This window comes from Rhopalosiphum maidis, chromosome 1 (assembly GCF_003676215.2).
Source record: "Rhopalosiphum maidis isolate BTI-1 chromosome 1, ASM367621v3, whole genome shotgun sequence".
Lineage (NCBI taxonomy): Eukaryota > Metazoa > Arthropoda > Insecta > Hemiptera > Aphididae > Rhopalosiphum > Rhopalosiphum maidis.
In genome coordinates, this window is record NC_040877.1 from 56207703 (window position 1) to 56230976 (window position 23274).

The following is a 23274-nucleotide window of genomic DNA, read 5'->3' on the forward strand; positions in this document are numbered from 1 at the left end:
TAGCGAGTAAATATTTTTTTATAATCATTACATTTTTCGTTAAAACAGAATAAAATCAATTGAAAAATGTCGTTAAAACAGACAATCAAACTACGGCAATATATTATTGAAGACGAGTATATTACAATTTATTATATTTATATGTAAAATATGCTGCGTATGGTATCTGAAAACCGAGACTCGATTGCAATGAAAAAATTGCCTTTTTGCATGGATATTTCAGTTCTGTGAGTCTCTTCCTTGTTTCCTTATAAATAAAGAACATAATAATAATAAAAAAAAACTTAACTAAAAACGATAACTCGTAAATTATCTTCTCTGGTCATTACTATTGGTAATTTATTTTTCTATTATCACCTAGTTGAAGTTCCGTGATATATTTTTTCTTGTAAAACACATTATCTATAATCTATATTATATTAATTATAATAATATAATATCATAATGTATTATCGTTTTCATCAACTTATATATGAATAACTCATAATTAACTTAAAATCATACTTACTATACATTTCATTTAATGGACATTGTATTGGAAATTTTAATATAACATTACAAACAATTAAAATTTTAAATCATTAAAATATATATTTACGAGAATGTCATTGAACACTCTTTGATCTCTCTTTGACTTACAAACTACTATACATAGCAAAACTCATTCATTCAAAATCAATTTTTTTTATATATATTTTCGAATATTTTTTGTGTAAAATCACTCATTACAAAAATTATAGGAAATTATATCAATTTTATTTGTCCAAATATGGTCGTCTCAATACAATTTAATATCCGTTTTAATTGCAATTTTTTTTAAGATATATTTTAAAGTCGAATAATTACAAAATATAAAACTAATATGCCATACACTCATGCCCTTTTTGTATTAATACATATAATTTTAATAAAAGTTGATTTTACTGTAAATGAATAATTGTGTGGTTTCCTATTACGCTACATATTCAATGTCCACAATCAACATACGGTTACTTGCGACTGATTTGAAGTCATCGTTGCAGAACAGTTATAACGTGTGCGAAAGTCCTAAAATAAATTTAAGAGATAGACTATTGTGTAATTGGCATTTTTTAAGTACGAATAAAGTTACTTACAAGAATACCTTACAGTGCGCAGGTACCTATACCTTTGTCGCATTGATTATTATTGTTGCATGATAACAAAATGAATTAAATGCTCGTAATATACGATATAAAATATGATATACACCAATCTCGTGTTATTAACTTTAATATAAGAGCAAATAAAATTATGGTTCACCGTAAGTGCGCACGCATCGTGGACATTTTATAATATATCACCTTAAATCAGCATACAAGGTTTTTTTAACACCTTGTTTTGTACATAAGTTTTTTATTTTAATTGCTTAAAAATAATATATGTTATTAAAATTAAATAAAAATAATATTAGATAGGTAATACTGGAAACAGTATAATCTAAACGATGTATCACTGACATTTATATCAATTATTATGAACGTTTAGGCAGATAACTAAAAACTAATTATCTATTGTAATAATCGATATATAGAATAAACATCGTCGTTGTGCGTATACAATTAAAAGCAATACAATTATAATTAAATATTATTAAATGAAGCTAAACGTTTTATAAAATTATACCTATCAATTTGATGTTCATTATAAAGTATATTTTTCAATAAAAACTGTATTATTTGGATGTGCTGAAGTAAATAAATCACCAAATTTGGCGTGAAAAGACTCACTCAATTAAATAGATTTGTAATAACTTATAATTTTAAATAAAAATATTGTAAGCAACAACGAGTTAGAGAACTGATCTGTAATTATTATCGATTCATTGAATCACAAAGACACGGGAAATTAACCGGTACATAATAATGATTAAATGTGGCTTTTCAGGTATAATAGTTTATTAATTTCAACTTAGTTTTACACCGATATAGCAATATCTTAATTGATTTTATGGCATGCGAACATTTGGTATTAAAAATATTTTTAGAATAGGTACGGAGCTAATCAAACTTAAAGTTTAAAACATCATAATTCATAAGTATTAGTTGCATTATATTATGTTAACAATTAACACTGATACTAACTAATATGTGCTATGTACAACATGACCTGTTTTATTAAAGATATATATATAGACATACATATTCGATAATGATAATTAAATATAAAAATACTTTTACACTATAAAAAATTGTGCGTACGTTTAAAAAAAGTTAAGTTATCGCCCCAAAAACTTGTTCATAAAACCATTTGTTATAACTGGTAGGTATCTACCATTCTATTAATTTGTAAATATTTTATGAATTTTAAACCATTCTGATAATTCTTTAGTTATAATAGGCAAATATAATAAAATGAAAAATGTTCATATTAATAATTTAGATACCCACTAATAAGTGTAAGTATAAAACCAAATAAGTATTCTGTATTATATTTATATGTAACGCATTACATTTGATGATCTGATAATAATATATTTGTTAACGTTTTAATTTATAAATACTTTTATAATAATATTGAAAAAAATCACTAATGACCAACGTTAAAAAAAAATATACATTAAAATATTCAATATTTTATATTGAATTACATTTTTTAAATAATAATAATAATTATGCTTATTTATTTTGATACTATGAAATATTTATTTAATTTTATACTTAATTTTGTTTCATTATATTTTATCGAATTATTTGTAATGCATATTAAAATAATTATAAGATCATATTTTAAATATTATTTTTGTAATAATTTGTTTAGTAACAACAAAAGTATTTTATTTAACTGTCAATTAATTGTTAGTGGTTTTGAACTATTGATCTTCCAAATTTCACTTATTAACAATAAAAAAACTTCTGCGATTTGACCCATCTAAAATGTACAGTTATAAATGACGAGTATGCGGTTTTGAATGACGCCCATCAAAAATCAGGTATTAAAGTTAGTGGATACCGTGGTGAAATTGAGTAAAATTTTATATGGGTAACGGCCAACAGAAAGTGGATAAAATTGTTGGTGGAGTTTGTTTTTAAAACCGAGTACAATTTTATGTGAAATACGGGTATAAGAAAAGATGGTTAAATTGTTTATGGGATGTGTGTTTTGCGTTGAAAACCTGGTTTACATGTTGGTGGGTTATGAGTTTTGTAGTCAAAACCGGGTAAAATAATTTGTGGATTTTGTAGTTAAGACCGGGTACAATTATATGTGTGGTACGGTTGGTATAGTGCAAAAGAGAGTTTATTTGTTGATGGGGTGTGGATTTTGCGTTCAAAACCGGGTAAAACTGTTTGTGAGTTTCGTTGTGGAAAGCGGGTATACTTGTATTTGGGTTTGGGTTATGGGTATAAAGTTTATGAATGGGTCAAATGTTACGGGGTTATGTGTTTTGTGTTGAAAACTGGGTTAAATCGTTGATCGGCTTCGTTTTTTATATTGTTAATTATAATGATGTTCACTTCGCTTATTGAAATGTTAGAATCGTTCATAGTCTCTGAAAAATTACGACGATTACCATTCGCCATATACTACTAGTTCATGGTTGCTATGAATATTATTAATTGTTATACATTATAATATCATAAATCAACGGTTATTTTATAGAAGTCTTTGAGGTTGTATATGCTCTGATTTTCTATTTCAGCTGTTTGCATAGCAAATTTAACTACCTATATAAATCAAAACACAAGTTTATAGAGATAGAAAAATATGAAATATTTATTTAAAAAATACGATTGAACACGTTATAATTTAATGTAAGATGTTTATACAATATTGCATCACTCGTAATGGTTTTATTTTTTAAATTTATCTAAATCTCATAATTTGAATGGGTGAAGGGAAGAGGGATCTGGACATTTTCGGTTTCATATAAAATGTATAGACAAAATAATAATAATTTGTTAAATATTATAAGTATAAGGATGTTAGTGTGTATAACATACTATTATACCTTTTGAATATTTGGAATTATGGATATAAAATATGTGCAGTACGTATGGGTGGTTTATTGGTCTGTCGGGCTGGTTAAACATTTTGAACATTAATTTTATAACTATATAATTATTTTATGACCTGAACATGGAAAAACGACGACTAAGACGTGCGTAAATCCATAGACTTTATATAATAAAGTGTAATAATTCTCTAGATATTTAGAATAATAACTAATAAGTTATTATTAGTTAGTAATAACTATTTTTTTTCAAAAACAAATTACTTTTAAGTTATACTATATAGTAGTTTCACGACAACAATACTTTCATATATTTTTATATGCTCTTATCAATTTATAAATCAATGCCGTAGATCAACCGGCGTGAATAGATTTGTGGCGTTTATAAATACAAATAAATAAAATAAATATTTTTTTATAATTTTTTTTTACTATTAGGAAATTATAATAATTAATAATAAATGGGTATACTGGATATATTATTTATAATTTTTATTTTCTCAATCATGATTACCCAATATACTTGTTCTGTTTAATGTCTATACGATCAAATTATATGAATATTCAATTATACTTGATATCATTATATTATATTGCCTACTTATTATAGTTAAAATACAAAGTACATTAAGACTATCTAACGAGTAACAGATAGGTCCTAACCTATTAATTATTTACTCATTTCGCATATTCCTATTAATTTATAATACTTTATTTAGATCATTATTATAGAATCCATAAATATTGAGAAACATTTCTGACAACACAATTTAGTAGTTACCTATTTAAAATGTATTATATAATATTATAATTTATTCATGTAATATTTGATATTTTCAATTATCAAAAAAAATTTACAAGATTTTAGATCAATAGTGTTTATACCGAGGAAAAAGTTAACTTAACGTGACGATAAAATCAATTAACTTATGAGTTAATATATACCAGAGAAAAAATTGTAACTCGTTAGGTTAGAAGTTACTTTTAAATAATAGGTAATTCGTTATGTAACTTAGTTAAAATTAACTTAAATTTTAGCTCGTTAATGCACACCATTAATTGAAAATAAATTTCTGTTCTTACATAATATTATATTCATTATTCATATAATCATAATTGCCCAATATAAATGTGTGAGTGTGTGTGTGCGTGTGTGTGTGTGTGCGTGCGTAAACGATTCGAAGAAATAGTGAAATTTTCAAAAATAAAAAGTTCATAGTCAGATGAAATTAGATATTTAGACATTTCTTTATTCATTTATCAGCCTTTACCTGTATAAAAAATAATTCTGAAGGATTAAATGGAGAACTAAATCAATTTTTGATGAATATTTCAAGTTTGCTTACACGGTATTCGATATTTACCTGTAAAATAATTATTTTTCCTAAAAAATGTTTGATATTTTATTGTGTTGAAAAAAAACGCTTGCCAAGTCAGAGATAAGCGTGTAAACTTTTTTGATTTTCAATTTTTAGAAATTTATTAATTGTATGCAATATGTATGTATAATGTATTTAATTTTAATTTTTATTTTATGAGATAGATCTCCAAAACCTGAGAGCGGATTTTGTTGTTTGGGATCTTGTTAGATTCACAATTTTATTTGAGTAACATATATATTATACATAATAATGAAAAAAAAATTAAAATCACACTAATGAGTAAAATTAATGGGTATCTATTATATTAACATACATAATGTTTTTAACTTGGTTTTAATGTTACGACTCAGCATTTTGAGAATTTACCGAACCTGAATCAATTTTTTTTTAAATATAGAATGTCGATAGCACCTATACAGAAAAAATATTATATTCATTTCCCTAAAAATTATTTCATTTTAGAATAGCAAAATTTCGTTTTTTTTTTTTTAAGATTTTGAGTGTGTTATTTTACGAAGACTTAATAATTAAATGGTATGAATATAGAACAATATAATCGTGTTCCGTTCGATATAACGATTACGCGTTTTATGGAATATGCGAACTAGTATAACACGAATATTTTAAACATTTTAGTTAGTAATGCAATGAAATATATTTTTGGTTTCTACTATTGACTGTTGTAATAGGCATCGAATTAAAATAATAGAGAAATCGTATATGACAATATTTCGTTACCTTACTACCATTACCAGCTGCAACAGACATCGCACCAGAATACGTTTATGTTAATCGTGTGGAAATTACTCGTTAATGCGATATAAACGATCACATTGTGGACAATTTCTTTTTCCAGTTACCAAATTTCGTGTATGTCTTGAAAACTACTGTTACGTGCATTATGATTTCAAATTGACGCCTTTAAGGCCTACCTATTACCTATATATAAGCTCAAAGATAATATATAAAGGCACACTTCATTTGGCACTCATTCGAACATCCTCTACTCAAACACGCCTCCACGATAGCCAAGAGTCCTTACGAAGTCGATTATAAGATACAATTGACGGAACCATCATCATGTTCAAGTGAGTGTTGTTTGTTTTAAATAATTATAAAATATAATTTAATCATACCTATATAACGTACCGACGTTGCCATCACGGTCTAGAATAAGATTAAAGTTGGTCGTTTTTAAAATTTTTTACAAATAAAACGAAAACTTATATGATAAACTTTAAATTAGTGATTATATTAAAACTCTGATAATATATTTGCTTATTTTACAACTAAAATTGTTCACCACTAAAACACCATTTAAAACGTTCGATCTTATTACTAAATCTTATTATATTTTATATACATTATAATAAACATAATATATTTATTATTACTTTTGTTGTTGTATCAGCACGAGTACGTATATAACGCGTGTTAAAAATATTTTTATTATAAAACTTTTAAAAATGGAAGTAATTATATTTATATTGAAATATCCGTAAACACAGAATGTTATTTTTTATATAATACAATTGTTTACCTGTAGATCCAATGTTGGTAATTTCAGATTTAAGCAATCGAGTATTAGCTCTGGAGTGACGAGTTTACTTTTATTTCTTCATACGAGCTCGAAACGAATTCTTCTCATCAAATTTACTTTAAACGTTATTTAATTAAATCTCAGTATCTCACCAACATTTAACAGTGAACACTTATTTAGGCAAATTAAAATTAGTTCTCTAATTAGAATTATATATTCCATGATCTTTGTATTATTCAGTTATTTTAAATTGCTGTTTACATTATCAAAAGTCTTTGACACATTGAGACTCTTTTTATTCATGTATTAATACTACCTATCTATCCTATAAATGTTAATCAATTGATGATGTTTATTAATGATATATTGATATAACATATTAAATTATATTATATTGTTACATACACTTAATTAAGTAAATTCAAATTAATCTTAAATTGTTTTTTTTTTTTTTTTAATTGTTATATTATTTTCATTTTATATAATAATATAATATCATGTAATATTACTAGCTGAATAACTCTATTAATAGCGTATTAAATAATCGTATATAATTTTTTTTTTTATAATAATTAAACTTTTTAAATCCTAACCGTGCGGTTAGATTAATATATAATATTTTTTATAATTTAACTTAATTTATGATATTTATAACTGAAATGACAAATGAAATGAAATTAAAAATAATAATAGTCCTTTACTCGTAGGCTCAATTGGTGCACACCTGTGAAAAAAAATCATAAAATTATTTAAATAACACGCTAAAAAATCGTAGCCTTTAAATACTAACCCTCTTCTCCCACCCATCAGACAAAAAATAATGAAAGTTCGGTTAGAGTGGTGACACTTGGGAGAGTATTTTGAACAATTCTGTGAAAAAAAATTAGAAAAAAGTTAATTCGTGTCGTCACAAAAGTGGAACATAAAAAAGTCCTATTCTCCTTATATATATATATATCTAGGTGGGTATAATATATCAGGATAACGATTTTATGAAATAGGTAGCCAACGATGGTATGTCAGCCCTTTTGAATTTCATCGCTTTAAACAGGAATGTTTAATAACATATTTTTGGTTTCGATACATTTACGAGATTAATTATGATTAAAAATATTAAAATATTAACTTAATTCATTACAACATGTATATGCTAAATGTATTATTTATAGTTTTATTATCTCTAATACCCCTCGATGATAATCACAAACAATATAATAATTCATAATCAATGCGTCCTCGCAGGTACACGGCCACGTTTTTGATCGCAGCGATGGCCGCGTCGGCTTCGCTGGCCGTCAGCATACCGGCGGAACACCGGCCACAGGAACCGGCCGCGGAGCCCAGCAACGTGGTGGTGCACAAGAAACACATCAAGCCCGACAAGATCGTGTTCATGTCGGAGGTGTCGTCGTCGCACGGCGAGGGCGAGGGCGAGAACGGTGGCGGCGGTAGTGGCCTACTGGAATTGGGTATGTCCGGACTGCTCGAGGCGTTGAGCGCGCCGAAGAAGATCATCGGCGCCGTCGCCGGTTTCGTGATCGGCAAACTCAAGTCGTTGGACCTCAAGAAACTCGTCAAGATCGCGCTGTTGGCCGCCCTGGTCACCGTGCTCGGCGCCGTGGCCGCCGTGGCCGTGGCCGGTCTCGTGTCCATCGTGTCGGCGGTGTGCGCGGTGCTGCCGTACCTGAGATTCGTGTTCGGCGGCCACCACCACCAGCAGGGCGAGTCCACTTCCGAGTCGCAGATCGACCTGGTCAGCGAGTTCATGATGAGTGCGTTGGAAAAGTACGATGTCGAGCGCAAGGCGTGAGTGCAGGGCCGCCACCGCGTCGCCGAAAACGCTCAACCGCTGTCACGGCAATAATACGGTTAACATATTTTTATTTATTGTGCACCTAACACGCCGATATCGTTAGAATTACTGTATTTTATTATAATAATATATTATATATTATACGCGTTGTGCACTGTGTTATGTGGTATTGCTGACAATAATAATAAACTAAACATAATTATTACATTTAACTTTTATGTTCAATGAATATAACATTTTCGCGTTACGTGTGTATGAGACGACATTATAATTGTGTTACGAAAATATAACGATAATAACAGAATGCGATGATGCTTATACGCCGAAGTGCGGCTGGCTCGCATCGATAATCGCTTGGCGCGATACGCGTATAATATTATGTTCACACGAATTCCGGTGGTAAATACCAGGGGATTCGTGTAATTATTGGCAACACCAAACGGTCGCATATGCGTTGGCAGTTGTTTGCAATTGTTTTTGCATGAATTCCCGACGTCTGCCGGACGTCGCTGTAAACTGTAAATGTGTATTATACCGAGTACACTGCATAATATACTGCAAGTAACTGTAGGTCTGTGGCGATTCCGTATCGTTCAAAATGTCTGCACAACAGTACTGCCTCGAGAAAACGAATAATAAAAATATATAATTACGATTTAATAACACAACTAATAATAATAATAATAATAATAATACGACAAATTATTATTATAATATTAATTACAACTGTTACAAATGTAAGAAATTAATGTGTATTTTCAATCACTTACATAATTATTGACCAACAGTCAATGATAATAATACGTAATGTTAATATTCAGTCATTGAGGTAAAATTTTAAAATTTGTTTTATGATTGACAACAAAAATAAACGATTATCTTAGAAATTGACAATATGGTCCGGTAGATTACGAGAATAACCTAGAAACTTGGCTAATGACGTTAACAATCGGTGGGTGACGTATATGTTACCCGCCATCCCTTATTGCATAGTATTATAATAACTGTGTTTAAAGTAGGTTGACCATATTAACGTTTATAATTTTTATTAACATAAAAACCACGAAAACGTGTAAAGCATATAATTATGAATAACTTATTATTTGCCTTTTATCTCAAAAATTGGGTTGTCGAGAGAAATATAATAGCAAATTATTAATCGAGTAAAATTTAATCATTGATCAATAAAACATCCTTTATTAAGTCATTTCATTAGCACACGGAATATAATATAAGCTTGAAAAATAAAAAGGAAATTATTTAGATCATTACCAAATATCAAGTTAATATTTATACTTGTTACACAGTTCAATGTGTAAAAAGTAACTAAACATTTTGTGGTAATTGGTAAACACTAAGAGTTTAAATACATAAATATTAGAGAAAATTATTTTATCTCATTTAATACCTATGTACCTTCTGTTTTTTGAATATTTTTTGTTCGAGAATTAAGTAATATAAATAATGTAGGCTTTAAAGTTAAATAAGTTTTTGAGTATATTGTTTTAAATTAATTATTGTACCTAATTATTTATTTATTTAGTACAGTGTATCAACGTATTTAATAATTTTAAATTGAAAAAAAGGAAAACACTATATATCCATAATTTTTTAATAAAAATAAAATTACCAAATTAATGAATAAGTAATTTTTGATATTATTAGCAATTATTGTTGAAATAATAATTATTATACATAATATTATATTTATATTATTTTACAAGGCTGTTTATAAAAACAGACATTCAGTAAATCTTAATATTATATTTATTTCTTATATTTTGCAAATAATAAAATTAACGAATGTAATTAACTAAATGTATATAAAACAAAAAGTGATCAATGTTATAGGTATTGTATTATTGTTTTATTGCCCTGGATAATTTAGATATCTAGATACTTCCAATTTTTTAAATATTTTAACGTAAACATTAATTTATTTTTGTTTAAGTCAATATTCTCTTCTGTAAATGTTAATGTTGATGCTATTTTCTTAACTTGAATGAACAATGAATAAATGGTTTGAACACGTAATTGTCATATAATAACGTATATTCATTGTAATTATTTGATTTAAATACTACTTTTTAAAGTCTATTTAATAAATTACAAGTTTTTGTTTCAACTTTATTAAAACCATCTAGCATAGCGTGGAACGCTGAGTAAGGGGTTGCACATTGACAACAATTATCAGGATCATCCAAATCAATATAACGAACCATAAATCCAGCTCCATTATCTGCCGAAAATTTACCCTAAACATAACCAAATTATTATTAATACGCACATTTTGTTTACCATGAAATATTACTTTTTCATTATATGTTAATGTAGTATCTGAACACCAATCACATGCTATTTGTGGCTGTAGACACATCTATAAATATATTTTTATTAATTTATTTCATTAAAAATTGTTAACATTCTTAAGCCAATTTATATATTGTAAATAACAAATAATGGCAATAAAATTTATATCAATAGATTCGTTGGTGAATCACACGAAGTGTTATATGGTCTACTTAATATTTTAAAATTTAATTATTTCAATTTCATTTAATGGATAGCTCATATCATTATATTAGTATTGACTTAAAGTATACCTAGTTTATAACTATGCTATTAAGTGTTTGAATAAAAATCTACTTTTCAAGCAACTATAAACGGAAAAATGTGAAACATGTATGACGTATGTATAAGCAAAATATTTTCTTTCATTAGCATAATATGAAACTGTTATACTGTCAGTTTCATTATTTTAACAATAAAATGTATGTATAATTATGTATACAAAAAAATTGGATATTCACTTAAACCAAAAAAATGAAGAGAACGTAATTTTTAAACAAAATATTGAAAAGTAATTATTAGCTAATCAATATTTTACTATATTTATCTTTCTAAGCTGTGCCTATACCTTTTCTGAAAATCTCGAAATATTGTTTATATTTATAAATTTTTGTTATTTTTTCTCTTGTGAGATAGTAATGATCATATTAACAATTTAAGCTTATCTGATAAATAATAAATCGTTTATAAATCTATGTTCAATTTGTATACTTTTTCATTATTCACATCACAATTAGTAAGTGTCTCATCAATTGATGTTGGAGTTGTTTTAAATTTATAATATATTTTTTCTTTTGGAAAACCTGCTTCCTGTAAGACACCATATAATTTATCCTATAAAAATAGAATAAATTACAAGATTAAGATTTTCACTTGATTAACAATCATATTTTAATACCAATGTATAATTTGTATTTGGATCATTAATTGGAGAAGTTCCGGTATTTCTTAAGTTAGCAGTGCAGTCGTTAAAGAATTCTAGAGAAACAACGTAAAAATCCATAGCCGAGTCTATAAAGCTGATATCCAATTCTTTAAAAAAATAATTAATACAAAAATTATTCTATTAATTTCTAAGCAAGACATTAATCCAATATATAATATATATTCTTAATGTAATATAAAGTGTGAATTCTATGTATATTACGAACAATCAAAATAGAAATCAAAATACTCATAATTTACAATTAACCAAAATAGATTCACAAATCTATCACCATTATAAATTGTACAAACAATTGTGTAAATAATTGAAATTGGTGCGGTGAATGATAACAGTGTGTGCAGATTAAATTTAGAAAAATACAATGTCAAATATTCAAATGATGTCAACTAACAAGTACACAACGAGTGTACTTTATCATTGAGTAAATAACTTAAACGAATGTATTAAACTTAAATTTCAATGACATTATGAAGTTAAGTAAATCTATATTAATAGTTTTAACTAAAATTATATTTAAATAAAAAAAAAAATTATTTTTATGAGAATAAAAATTAATTTTAAAATTGTTAATTTATTTGTAATGTTTTTCATTCAATTTTCAATTTACGTTCTCTAAAAGATGTGAAATTGACATTAGTTCTACTAAATTGTATGGGTTTCATTTATTTAGTGTTAAAATATCAACTAAAATTTATGATCGAATGTTTATATTTACAGAAAATTAAAGACTAATAAATTCAAAAGCAGCTGTTTAACATTAAAAATATAAAATTAATTTTATTGTTACAGCTGGGGTATTAAAAAATTCAAAATTATCATAAAAAATATTCAATGAAAAATTAAATAAAGAATGTTTAATGAAATAAATTTTTTGTTGAAATTATATTATATTGTTAAAAATCGTTTATTATATTAGTTAGCATATTATATAATAGTGTATAATAATATTGTACAACGGCTATGACAGCAATTCCAGGCAAGCTACAAGCCCGGCTCGTATATTGCAAGTCGTGGCAGTTGGATTTTAGAGTAGGTAGTAAGACAGAACATTGATATTTTCTCTAGAACATTTTTATTTTCAGGATATTTTATAAAACAATATGTTAATTATTAATTATATTTATTATTATTAAGTTTCCTTTTTGATTTTAAATACAAAAACTAATAATTAGTTCAAAATTGTATGGTTGTGTACAGACATCCTTGGACATCCGTAACAATATTTTTAAAAATAAGTCCATATAAATAACGAAAAAGTATGCAACGTGTATAAAATCGTTGCACACAATACTCATTATCATTACAAATAATATAAACATACTCACTTTCATACTGTGGGTCGATATACTGATCTATTAAAAATTTTCCACGTAAATCGAGTGCGATAATCAATTCTGGAAAAGCTTTTTTCATCAACTCGAGATACTTTTTAGAATTTTCCGAAAATGTCGGAATTTCTTTGGAATCACACTATAACGATCAAATATCATATATTAAACATTTGTTAAATACTTTTAAATCGTATTATAAATTTTAATAAAACGGTCATGAAAGTACAGCGTAGGCAATAGGTATATAGCAAAGTTTCTCAAGCTTTTTCTCTGTCGGACCCTTTAAGAGATAATAAAAATGATCGCGGACCTCTTAATTAAAATAAAAATTAAAAACAATAATAAATAATAATACTAAATGTATTGCTTTATTTTCTGAACTAAACTTAATTTATGTTCACGGACCCTCTCTGGGATATGCGTGGGCCACCAGGGGTCTGCTGACCACAGTTTGGGAAACGTTGGTGTATATAAAATATGAAAAAAATAAAACATAAAAATGACAATGTTAAAAATTGTGATGAATTAAAAATAAGCCCGTACGTTGCTATTGATAAAACTTCACCTTATAATAATATATTAACTGAGCTGGTATAGTTAGCTATTTTAATGAATAATAATTAAAGGGATTCTGAATGTCGACTTTCTTTATCCTATCTCTTATTATAAATTAAAGCATATAATTATTACGATTGATTGGGATCGTGAGTACAGATTTTTAAACGAAGGGTATAATGATTGGTGATGCACCTGAGTCTGCATGTCTCAATTGACTTGTCGTTGATGAGGATTTTACCTTTGTAATTTGTGTAAATATATATTAATATAATTTCTTACCTTGTTGATGTTTTTGAACAATTGTAGAATTTGTGAAGAGAATATTAATAATGTTAATTTTCTTGAAATAATTGCAAATATAATCTTAAGTTTTGAATAGAAAACTCTTTAATAATTCACAACAAGATATTGTAAGATTTGAAATAGAACAGAGTTAATTTAATAAGCGGTTATTTATGAGTGTGGTGAATTGAGACGGTGCGTATGAAAATGGCTAAAGTAAGCAGACTGGCTTGAATATTAAAAAGGGGGCTCTACTTATAGTATTGATCTTTGATACCTTGTTGTTCCAAATTAAATTGTTGTTGTTTATTTTGTATAAATACATCAAAATATGTTTTTGTAATATAATGGCATTTTTACATGTATATATATGTATAGTTATTATTTATTAGTGGTTTTGTACATTTTGAATAATATCAGGGTACATGGGTTCAGATATTTGTTAAGTGGTTTTTTAGTAATAACATATTTAATAGTATTATGATGATATCAAAACATGAAGCTGTGTGGCGCAATGATGTAGATATCATTACAAAATTCATGAAAAGTTAATTTTGTACTTTATAGCTTATATACACAACTATTTTTATTTTATAATCACACAGATGTAACATAGTCCTAGCTATTGTAATATACAGTTTAATTATATTATAATTTATGATCATTATGATATATTGATATTGTTATATTAATAAATAATGATCTAAATATAATTGTATTCATATAAAAAACTATTAAACAATGCACAATGAAACACAGTAATAATTTCCATTATTAATATTAATAATTCCATACTAAATATTTTAAAAATATTTTTTTGAAATTACTTAAATTTAATATGGATCCAAGACTAATTTATAAATACTTCTTATAAAATCATACGCTTGCTTTCATTCATAATATTAAGACAATTGACACTGATAATTAAAAATTATTCAACTATCACCCGAAAAAAAATTTTAAGCAGACGATTTATTCATTTAAAAATTAAAAGTAATTAAGTACTTACACCATACTGAAAACCTGAAAGTATAACACCAACAATCCCTGAATGATCATCCAAAAAACCCTTTAAGGCTTTTACATCATCAAACGAGTTGTTTCCTCCATTAGACGATTCACAAGCAAGCGCTACAGTCCATTCTTCATAAGTCTCATGCATATAGTATATCATTACACGTTTACCACTTTTCAGCATATTGTCTAGAAGTGCTATGAACATTTTAAAATACATTAATACATGATATATTGGTAAATTAAATAAATAAATAAATAAATACAATTTTTATTCTTTTGTCCAGATATAGTCTTGTAGATTGACTAATAAAGTAATAACTATAATATATCAACTTGTGCATTACTGGATTAACTATAATGCAATAATAATACGTGTTTTAGGATACAAACTACTATAGAGGCAGCTCAATAATTTTTAAATCAACTAAACAACATTTTATGATATTTTCAACCTAACATGGTTTTTGAATTTTAAAATTTCAACTAAACAGACAGTAAAACAAAGTAATTTTTGAAAAATCTGTCATATTTTCGTATTTATTGTGTTAGACTATTTTTAGTAAAATTATAAGTTGCTGTTTCCCGGAATGAATTTTTGTCGACGACTATGGCAATGATGGTATAAAAAGTTATCGCTTATTCGGTAATTACATCTTAGTCTGGTAAAATGTATTTTATTTTTGGAACTAGTAAAATTAAATTATTTTGAAGACAATTATGCAGTTTTGAATCTGATGCTCCAAATTCTTTGAATTTCAACACTAAGTATTTGACTTAATAAAGTTATACTCAGAATACATTTTCTCGAACCCCGTTATGAAATATTAGTATGTTAACGTCAAAGTTTAGAAATCTTACAAAATTCGTGTGATGGAAGGTGAGGATAATATTGAACTATTATCTATCAAAGATAGAACAAAATTATAAATCTGAGTTTAAAAATAGTTACATAAAATATAATATTATATTTTGTGTCTGCATACTTATGTTATTATTATTGTTAAATAAAATTAATTTAATTGTCATACATTCAGTTCGGAAATTAAATCAATTAATTGTACATTTTACACGTCGTAAATATTTATGGTTTCGTCGTTATAATATGATGTATATATATATATATATATTACATATAGAACTTATATAGTATAATATTACTAAAATCGCTTGTGTATCTGGAATTAGTAGTATTGTATTGTAAATTCATTTAAACTCCAAAGTAAATTACAGACGTGCACTTATCGGGTACATCTGTAATTAGGACTTCCGAAAGACCACAATATACTAATTCAGTATCTATGTCTTAGTCTGATACTTAAATGATGTTTAGTAAACATTGTTTAATATTCATTTAATCATTTTGGAAATTATGGTTTAATAACTGATTATGCATTTTACATGTCTAAATATATATGTTTTCGTAATAATAGGTATACATATAATTGATACTAAAATATTACTAAAATCGCTATTTGATTTGATGTTAGTAGCATGGTATTTTAAATCCATATAAACTGCAAAGTAAATTACAGACGTGCATTTATCGGGTATGTCTGGAATTAGGACTTTCGAGAGACCACAATCAACTTCCGTGCGTCCACCCAAAAAAATACATGACGATGCTCCAGGGCCTAAAAATCAAACAAAAAACACATAATCGTACTTTTATACATTTTAAATTTGTTGTACACGATGTTGTCCATAATTGTCCAATACATATGCAATTTATGTTGGTTTAGGTGTACCTCAGTTCACAAATAATTATCTGTTAGTGTCGGTATGATCAAATCTCACCTTGGTAGGCATCTTGCGTATTGAGGATTTGATATAGCACCAAGTATATTTCCGTTAAATTTAAATAATTAGTAAAAAATTTTTTTTAAGTGTACTTTTACTCATGAAAATTAAATAGAAATATCGACAACACATATTTTCAATTCGGTCTAGTTGTCTAGTAAGTAAAAGACTCTGATTAAAATAATTTTTAACTATTACTCTTAAAATAAGATTGATATGGTATAAATACAGGAATTTCTCTATAATTATTACTAAGGAGCGGATGTTTATGCATTCATCATATTTTTAATAACATCTAAATTAATTCGGAGTAAGATAGAAATTTGTTTTATCACTCAAAGAATTCAAATTTATCAATCATATCATATTATATTATCTTTAAATATATTAATGTATTAATTTTAATACATTAATTTAACAATTTAAAATTTTTATACCATATTCCTTATTAAATGTTATAATAGTTATTTAAAAATACTTAAAAATAAATGATTTTATTATTATCTACTAGCATGACTATACCTATTCCATAAGAGTTTTTGTCGATATTAGTACACAACGCAACCAGTGGCGCAACTAGCACAAAATCTTAGGGGGGCTATGCCCCCCACACCCCCTGATCCATCATCTTAAGATTTAAACACCATTAACATCAACATTTACTTTTAATTATATATTTTATTTATATGCATCGTAAAATAGTTATTGACATATTATAAATGATTCATTTTTCTTTTGTTAATGGTTGTGATTTGTATCTCAGGATCAATTTCTACATCATTTTCAATATCGACAAATTACTAAGTCTATCTTGCTCCATTGTAGATCTTAAGTACGTATTAATCAGTGCGTACATAATATGAACGATAAAAACGTGTATCAAAGAGAAAAGATAAAATAAGAGTATTATAGGATTCTGATAAATTAGCCACAATTTATAAAAAGGTAGGCAATAAAAAATAATTATAAACTATAAAAACTTTCCAAAAAAAAAAAAAGAAGGGATATACAGCTGAATATTAGGGGCTATTAGAATTTTTTTTTTGGGAGGGGGGCTAAGCGTTCATGATACGCAACCAGTTTCTGACTAACAACTTCTCTCCAATATTTTCTTTTACTAGGTACGCAAAACTTTTTTTCTGGGTTTTTCTAGAGGTTTTCTTTCTTGTGATTTCCATTTTATTTTCATTCTAATTGTTTCGCTTACTCCTTTTCTCATTATATGGTCTAACTCTCGTATCCTTTGACTCGTTTTAACAATTATTACTGATGCTAGCTCCGTATTATCATATTATTTTTTTGTTATACTTTATTTTTGTTGATTTTTCAATAATAAATCCACCGTTGATTTAATTTCCTGCATGCCTTTTTTTCTTAAATTTCTCTCTATCTTTTTGATCATGAACTTGCAAATTTTCATTTTTTTAGATATAATTTTAGCATAGGTGATGAATAATGGGTATTATTAAGATTATAATAGGAATCTCCAATGCCTAGACCCCCAAATAATTGAACGTCTTTCAAAGTTTAAGTTATTTATTTAATAACAATTGCCAAAATTTCTTTAACTTAAAAAATGTATTTTCCTTAATCATTTTTCCTTTGACCAGTCGTCGTAAATAACTTAATTTTCTCTCAAATATCTAAAGCCGCTAAAATTAAAATATCTATATTTAAATGGAAACCTTACCTTTTGAATTTTGAGATTGTATACTTACTACTAAAATAAGAATGCTATTAATTAAAAATAAAGAATGATAATAGTGCATTTTTATTAATTTTGTGTAACGTTTTAATACATAATTCAAACACGTTGAGTGTAATGAAGTTATTATTTTTTTTATTCAATTAGACCATAAAACACGTTTCTATAATAAATTAAATATATATTATCTATTCTGACAATAATTTGCTTGTAATTAATTTATCTCAATTCTATTCATATAATATTTATATAAATAAAGCTATTTACACAATGTTTACCTAATGTGTATGTTACAACTTTTACGTAAATACATATTACATGTACATAATTTTTTTTAATTTAAAATAGACATTTAACGGTAATTAATAATTATTAATATGATGTTTATCATCTATAAAATTGAAAAAGTAGTTAACAAGTTTTTAATTTAGTAAAAACAATTAAATGTTTGGATGTACAAAAATAAAATAGGTACCATAAAATGTCAGGAACCATAAAATGTCAGGATCACGTGCTCTATAAATATTTAATAAAAATATGATTTAAAATTTAATAAGTTTATACTTCATAAAGTTTGATGATGCTATTTTTTTTATATCTATCTAATAAATTACAAGTGGTTGATGAAACACCATCTAAAACTGTCCAGAATAGCACAAGACAAAGGGTATAGCTTTTTAAAATTACAGTAATATTTAATAAGTATAATAAAGCATAAATCCAGCTCCATTTGATTGCGAAATCGTACTCTAAATAAAATAAAATTATTAAAAAGACGACATTTTATTTACCATGAAATATTAATTTTTCATTACATGATAATTGAGTATCCGTACATTAATCACATGTTTCTTTTGGGTATATATACATCTTTAAATATTTATGTTTATTATAGTCAAATAAAATATGTTCACTTTTTTTTAAAACCATTTATAAATAAATTGCTGTAATAATTTAAATAGAAATTCTATCAGTAGATTTGTCGGGTAATCGTGTGTCATGTATTATGCTAACTTTTATCCCAGAATTAAATACATATTTATATAAATTTATTTCTCACGGAGTCTCTCCTTATAAACAAAAAAAAGTAAAACGTGTATGATATATTCAACATATATCAGAATTATACTTAAAAGCGTTTTACCATCTATCTTATTTATTCTAAAAAACAAATTTATTTATAAGTATTATACGTTTAAAAAAAATGTATAGTTGCTTACTGTTTAGCAAAAAAGTATAAGGTTAGTTTGATTTTTATAATAATAAATTAAGTTATTTTAACTAATAAAATGTATTTAATTATACATAATTAATTTTATTAATTTATGTTAAATTGTTATACCATTTTATTATTAACAGCAACATAGTAATAATGAATCAGCATATAATAATAAAAATACACACATTGTTTTTAAACATAGTATTATCCAATATTAACCATAAAATAGATAGTATATATATTATGAACAATCAAAATAATCGATTTACTCTTTAAGTCTTAGCCAAACTAGATTCACTAATTTATCACTATCACCATTCATCAATCGTACAATAAATTCTATAAACAATTAACATCAGTTCGGTCAATGATATAAGAGTGTGTAAAGATAAAATTTAGAAAATTACTATTTTAACTATTAAAACGGTTTACTCGGAAACTGACAAGAACATATCGATTGTACCTCGTTATTAAGTAAAATTCTGCAATAAATGTGTTAAATTTTAATTTTATGATAAATCTATGAAAAAAGTTTCTAAACCTGAGCTATATTAGCAATAAGATTTTTAATTTTTTACTACAAAATATTTGTAACTTATATTGTTTGTTATTTTGTTAAAATTTAAAATTTAATGCATATAAAAAAAATTATATACTTATGAATATTTATTATATTAACCGATAGAATAAATTTTTAAAAACTTAAACAAATTGAAAACTGAAAATGTTTATAAATAGCTTAAAAGCTATTCTATATAATATATAAGAAATATAAAAATGAAAATTTACTTAAAATTCTATGCATCTACAATTATTTGTTTTTTAAGAACAACAAAATATTAATAGTTTTAAAACTTAAGAGGAATCATCTACTACATTTTCATAACTAATGTACCATAAATATAGAACATTTTATGAATTTCTAGCTATAAAATAATTTACAAATGTTCGCGAAATTGACAAAATTTGGTATAAGATATAGCTATTTCAAATTTCAAATATTTTTATACAACTTGAAATATTTTAAAAATATTATCATATAGAAAATATATTCGAAAGTATTTGTTTCTGAGTTACATAAAAAAAAAAAAAAACGAAAGCGATTTTGTCGATTATTGGTTAGGTTAGGTAAGGGTACAATTGAGTATAAAGAATCGTAATAATTTAAGTAACAGTGTCACAGTGGTTTAAAATTCAGGACTATTTACATATAACCCAATACAAATAATAACATAATAGTCAAAATATGCGTTTTGGATATCAAAACAATAATATCTTAAATCTTTTCAAATGTGCAGATTATTTTTTAAATTATTTAACAACTTATTTATCTGTTAACTGTCATAATATTGTTATAATGCAGGGACTTCTGTAGAAACACCTCAATAGGATCAAATTATTTTTAATGCCATATAAGTCTCACCTAAGTTTATATGAAATCTTTACACATCAAAGATTAGCGTATGACAAGATACTATAAAACATGAATTAAAATCATTAGTTTTAAGAAAATTTTTTTTTTTTATTTACAATGTAAATTTTACATCATACATCGAAAAACAGTGCCCACCGCCTATAACTTAATACGAACTTGTCAATAATTTATTTTAGTTGTTGTTCAAAAAGTTCTTTATTTTCATACCTTCATAAAAAAAAAAAAAACACTACATTTGATATTAAAATATTTTATTTTTATACACCAATATATTGTATATTATACGATTTTGTTTCTCTTATACGACTATTTAAATATTTATAATTCTTCTAACCTTTTATAATGATCATGTAATTTCTGAACGATTTGACTGTGTTTTTATTAAATGTTTTATAAAAACATTCTTTATGACTTGATAAGTGTTTATAGCGTATTTTTTCAACCCCTATAGGTCACTATAATACAGGATATTTATTTTCATACATAAATAAATTTAGTTTTAACTAATACAAATTGAATATTTTTTATTTATTTAAATGATTCCAATTAGTTTGTAGTTTATTACATTAAAAAAAAAAATACTAGTTTTAAAACAATATATTTAAAAACACAATTGCAATGGTTACTTTTATGGTTTGAAATTATAACTTGCTTTTTAACCTCAAACATTTTAATGATTGAAGATATTTTCCAAAGTTTTACGATGCTATTTTTTAATGTCTAATTAATGAATTACAGGTTTTTGTTGAAACACCATTAAAACCATCTAGAAGAGCATGAAATGAAGGGTATGGTTTTTCACAATTACAGCAATTATCAGGATCATCAAAGTCAATAAAACGAGCCATAAATCCTGCTCCATTTTTTTGCGAATATTGACCCTAAAAATAATCAATTTATTAAAAATACGTACACTTTTATTTATCAAAAGATATATTACTTTTTCATTAAATGATAATTGAGTATCGACACACCAATCACATGCTACTTTTGGCTCTACACACATCTATAAACATATTTTTTTAAATATATTTCGTTAAAAAAATGCTGAGATTCTATACATTAAATTATATATAAACGACTGTAATAATTTCAATAAAAGTAATATTAGTATAAGTTTGTTGAATAAACATAGTGTCATCCTTAAATATACAAAAATTTTTTATGTACCCATTTTATGATGACGCTATTTAACTTTAATCCAATTTTCTTTCACAGAGTTGTTCCAAATACCTGTCTGAGTGTCACCACGTTGCCCGATTTTCAAAATATTGATTTTAAAGGGTTGAAATCAGTGAAAATAAATTTTTACATGTAATTTGTATATCTATATTCATATAATAATAACAACAGCAGTCGGCCGATAACAGGAATACGGTACGGCACGGCGTCCCAAGGGTTTCCAGCTACCTGGAACCTGACCTTTTTTTTGTATTTTATCGGTGTGTAGATATGAATTGTTCCGACGCGTAGAACACTGGTCACCGATTAGCTCAATTATATAAATTATAAAATAAATGTTTTTCGTCTTTAGAACACAACAATGGGTGTTCAGTGTTGATTTAAGAATTTCATTTTGAGAAAGCAAAAACTACATACGGGCGAAGCTGGGTAATTCAGCTACCCAGTTGAATAAATATAGTGTTATATATATATATATAATATATATCATATTGTAGGCTTATTTTTATCACGGAATTCGATCTAATTTGATAGATAGCTCATATCATTTTTTGATTTTAAAGAGAATGGGTAATGATTCAAAAACCTTTTGGCTTGTGTGCATGTGTAGATCGGTAGTACTTTTAAGTGATCTTGAACATAAAAACGAAAAACATTTATTATAAAAAAGAATCATATCGTGCATGGGTATAAACTATAATGTGTATTGCATATACATTTACTTATCGTATAGTTTTAAATAGAA

General features: G+C 25.8%; 1 protein-coding gene across 1 annotated transcript; it reads left to right on the plus strand.

Annotated features, from left to right (window-relative positions):
* The first annotated feature begins 8123 nt into the window (after nucleotides 1-8123).
* On the plus strand, nucleotides 8124-22203 carry LOC113550266. The gene is made up of 2 exons (XM_026951998.1): nucleotides 8124-8763; nucleotides 22086-22203. Exon 1 carries the CDS (start codon nucleotides 8124-8126, stop codon nucleotides 8703-8705), a length of 582 nt encoding a protein of 193 aa, XP_026807799.1. The 3' UTR covers nucleotides 8706-8763; nucleotides 22086-22203.
* The last annotated feature ends 1071 nt before the right edge of the window (nucleotides 22204-23274 follow it).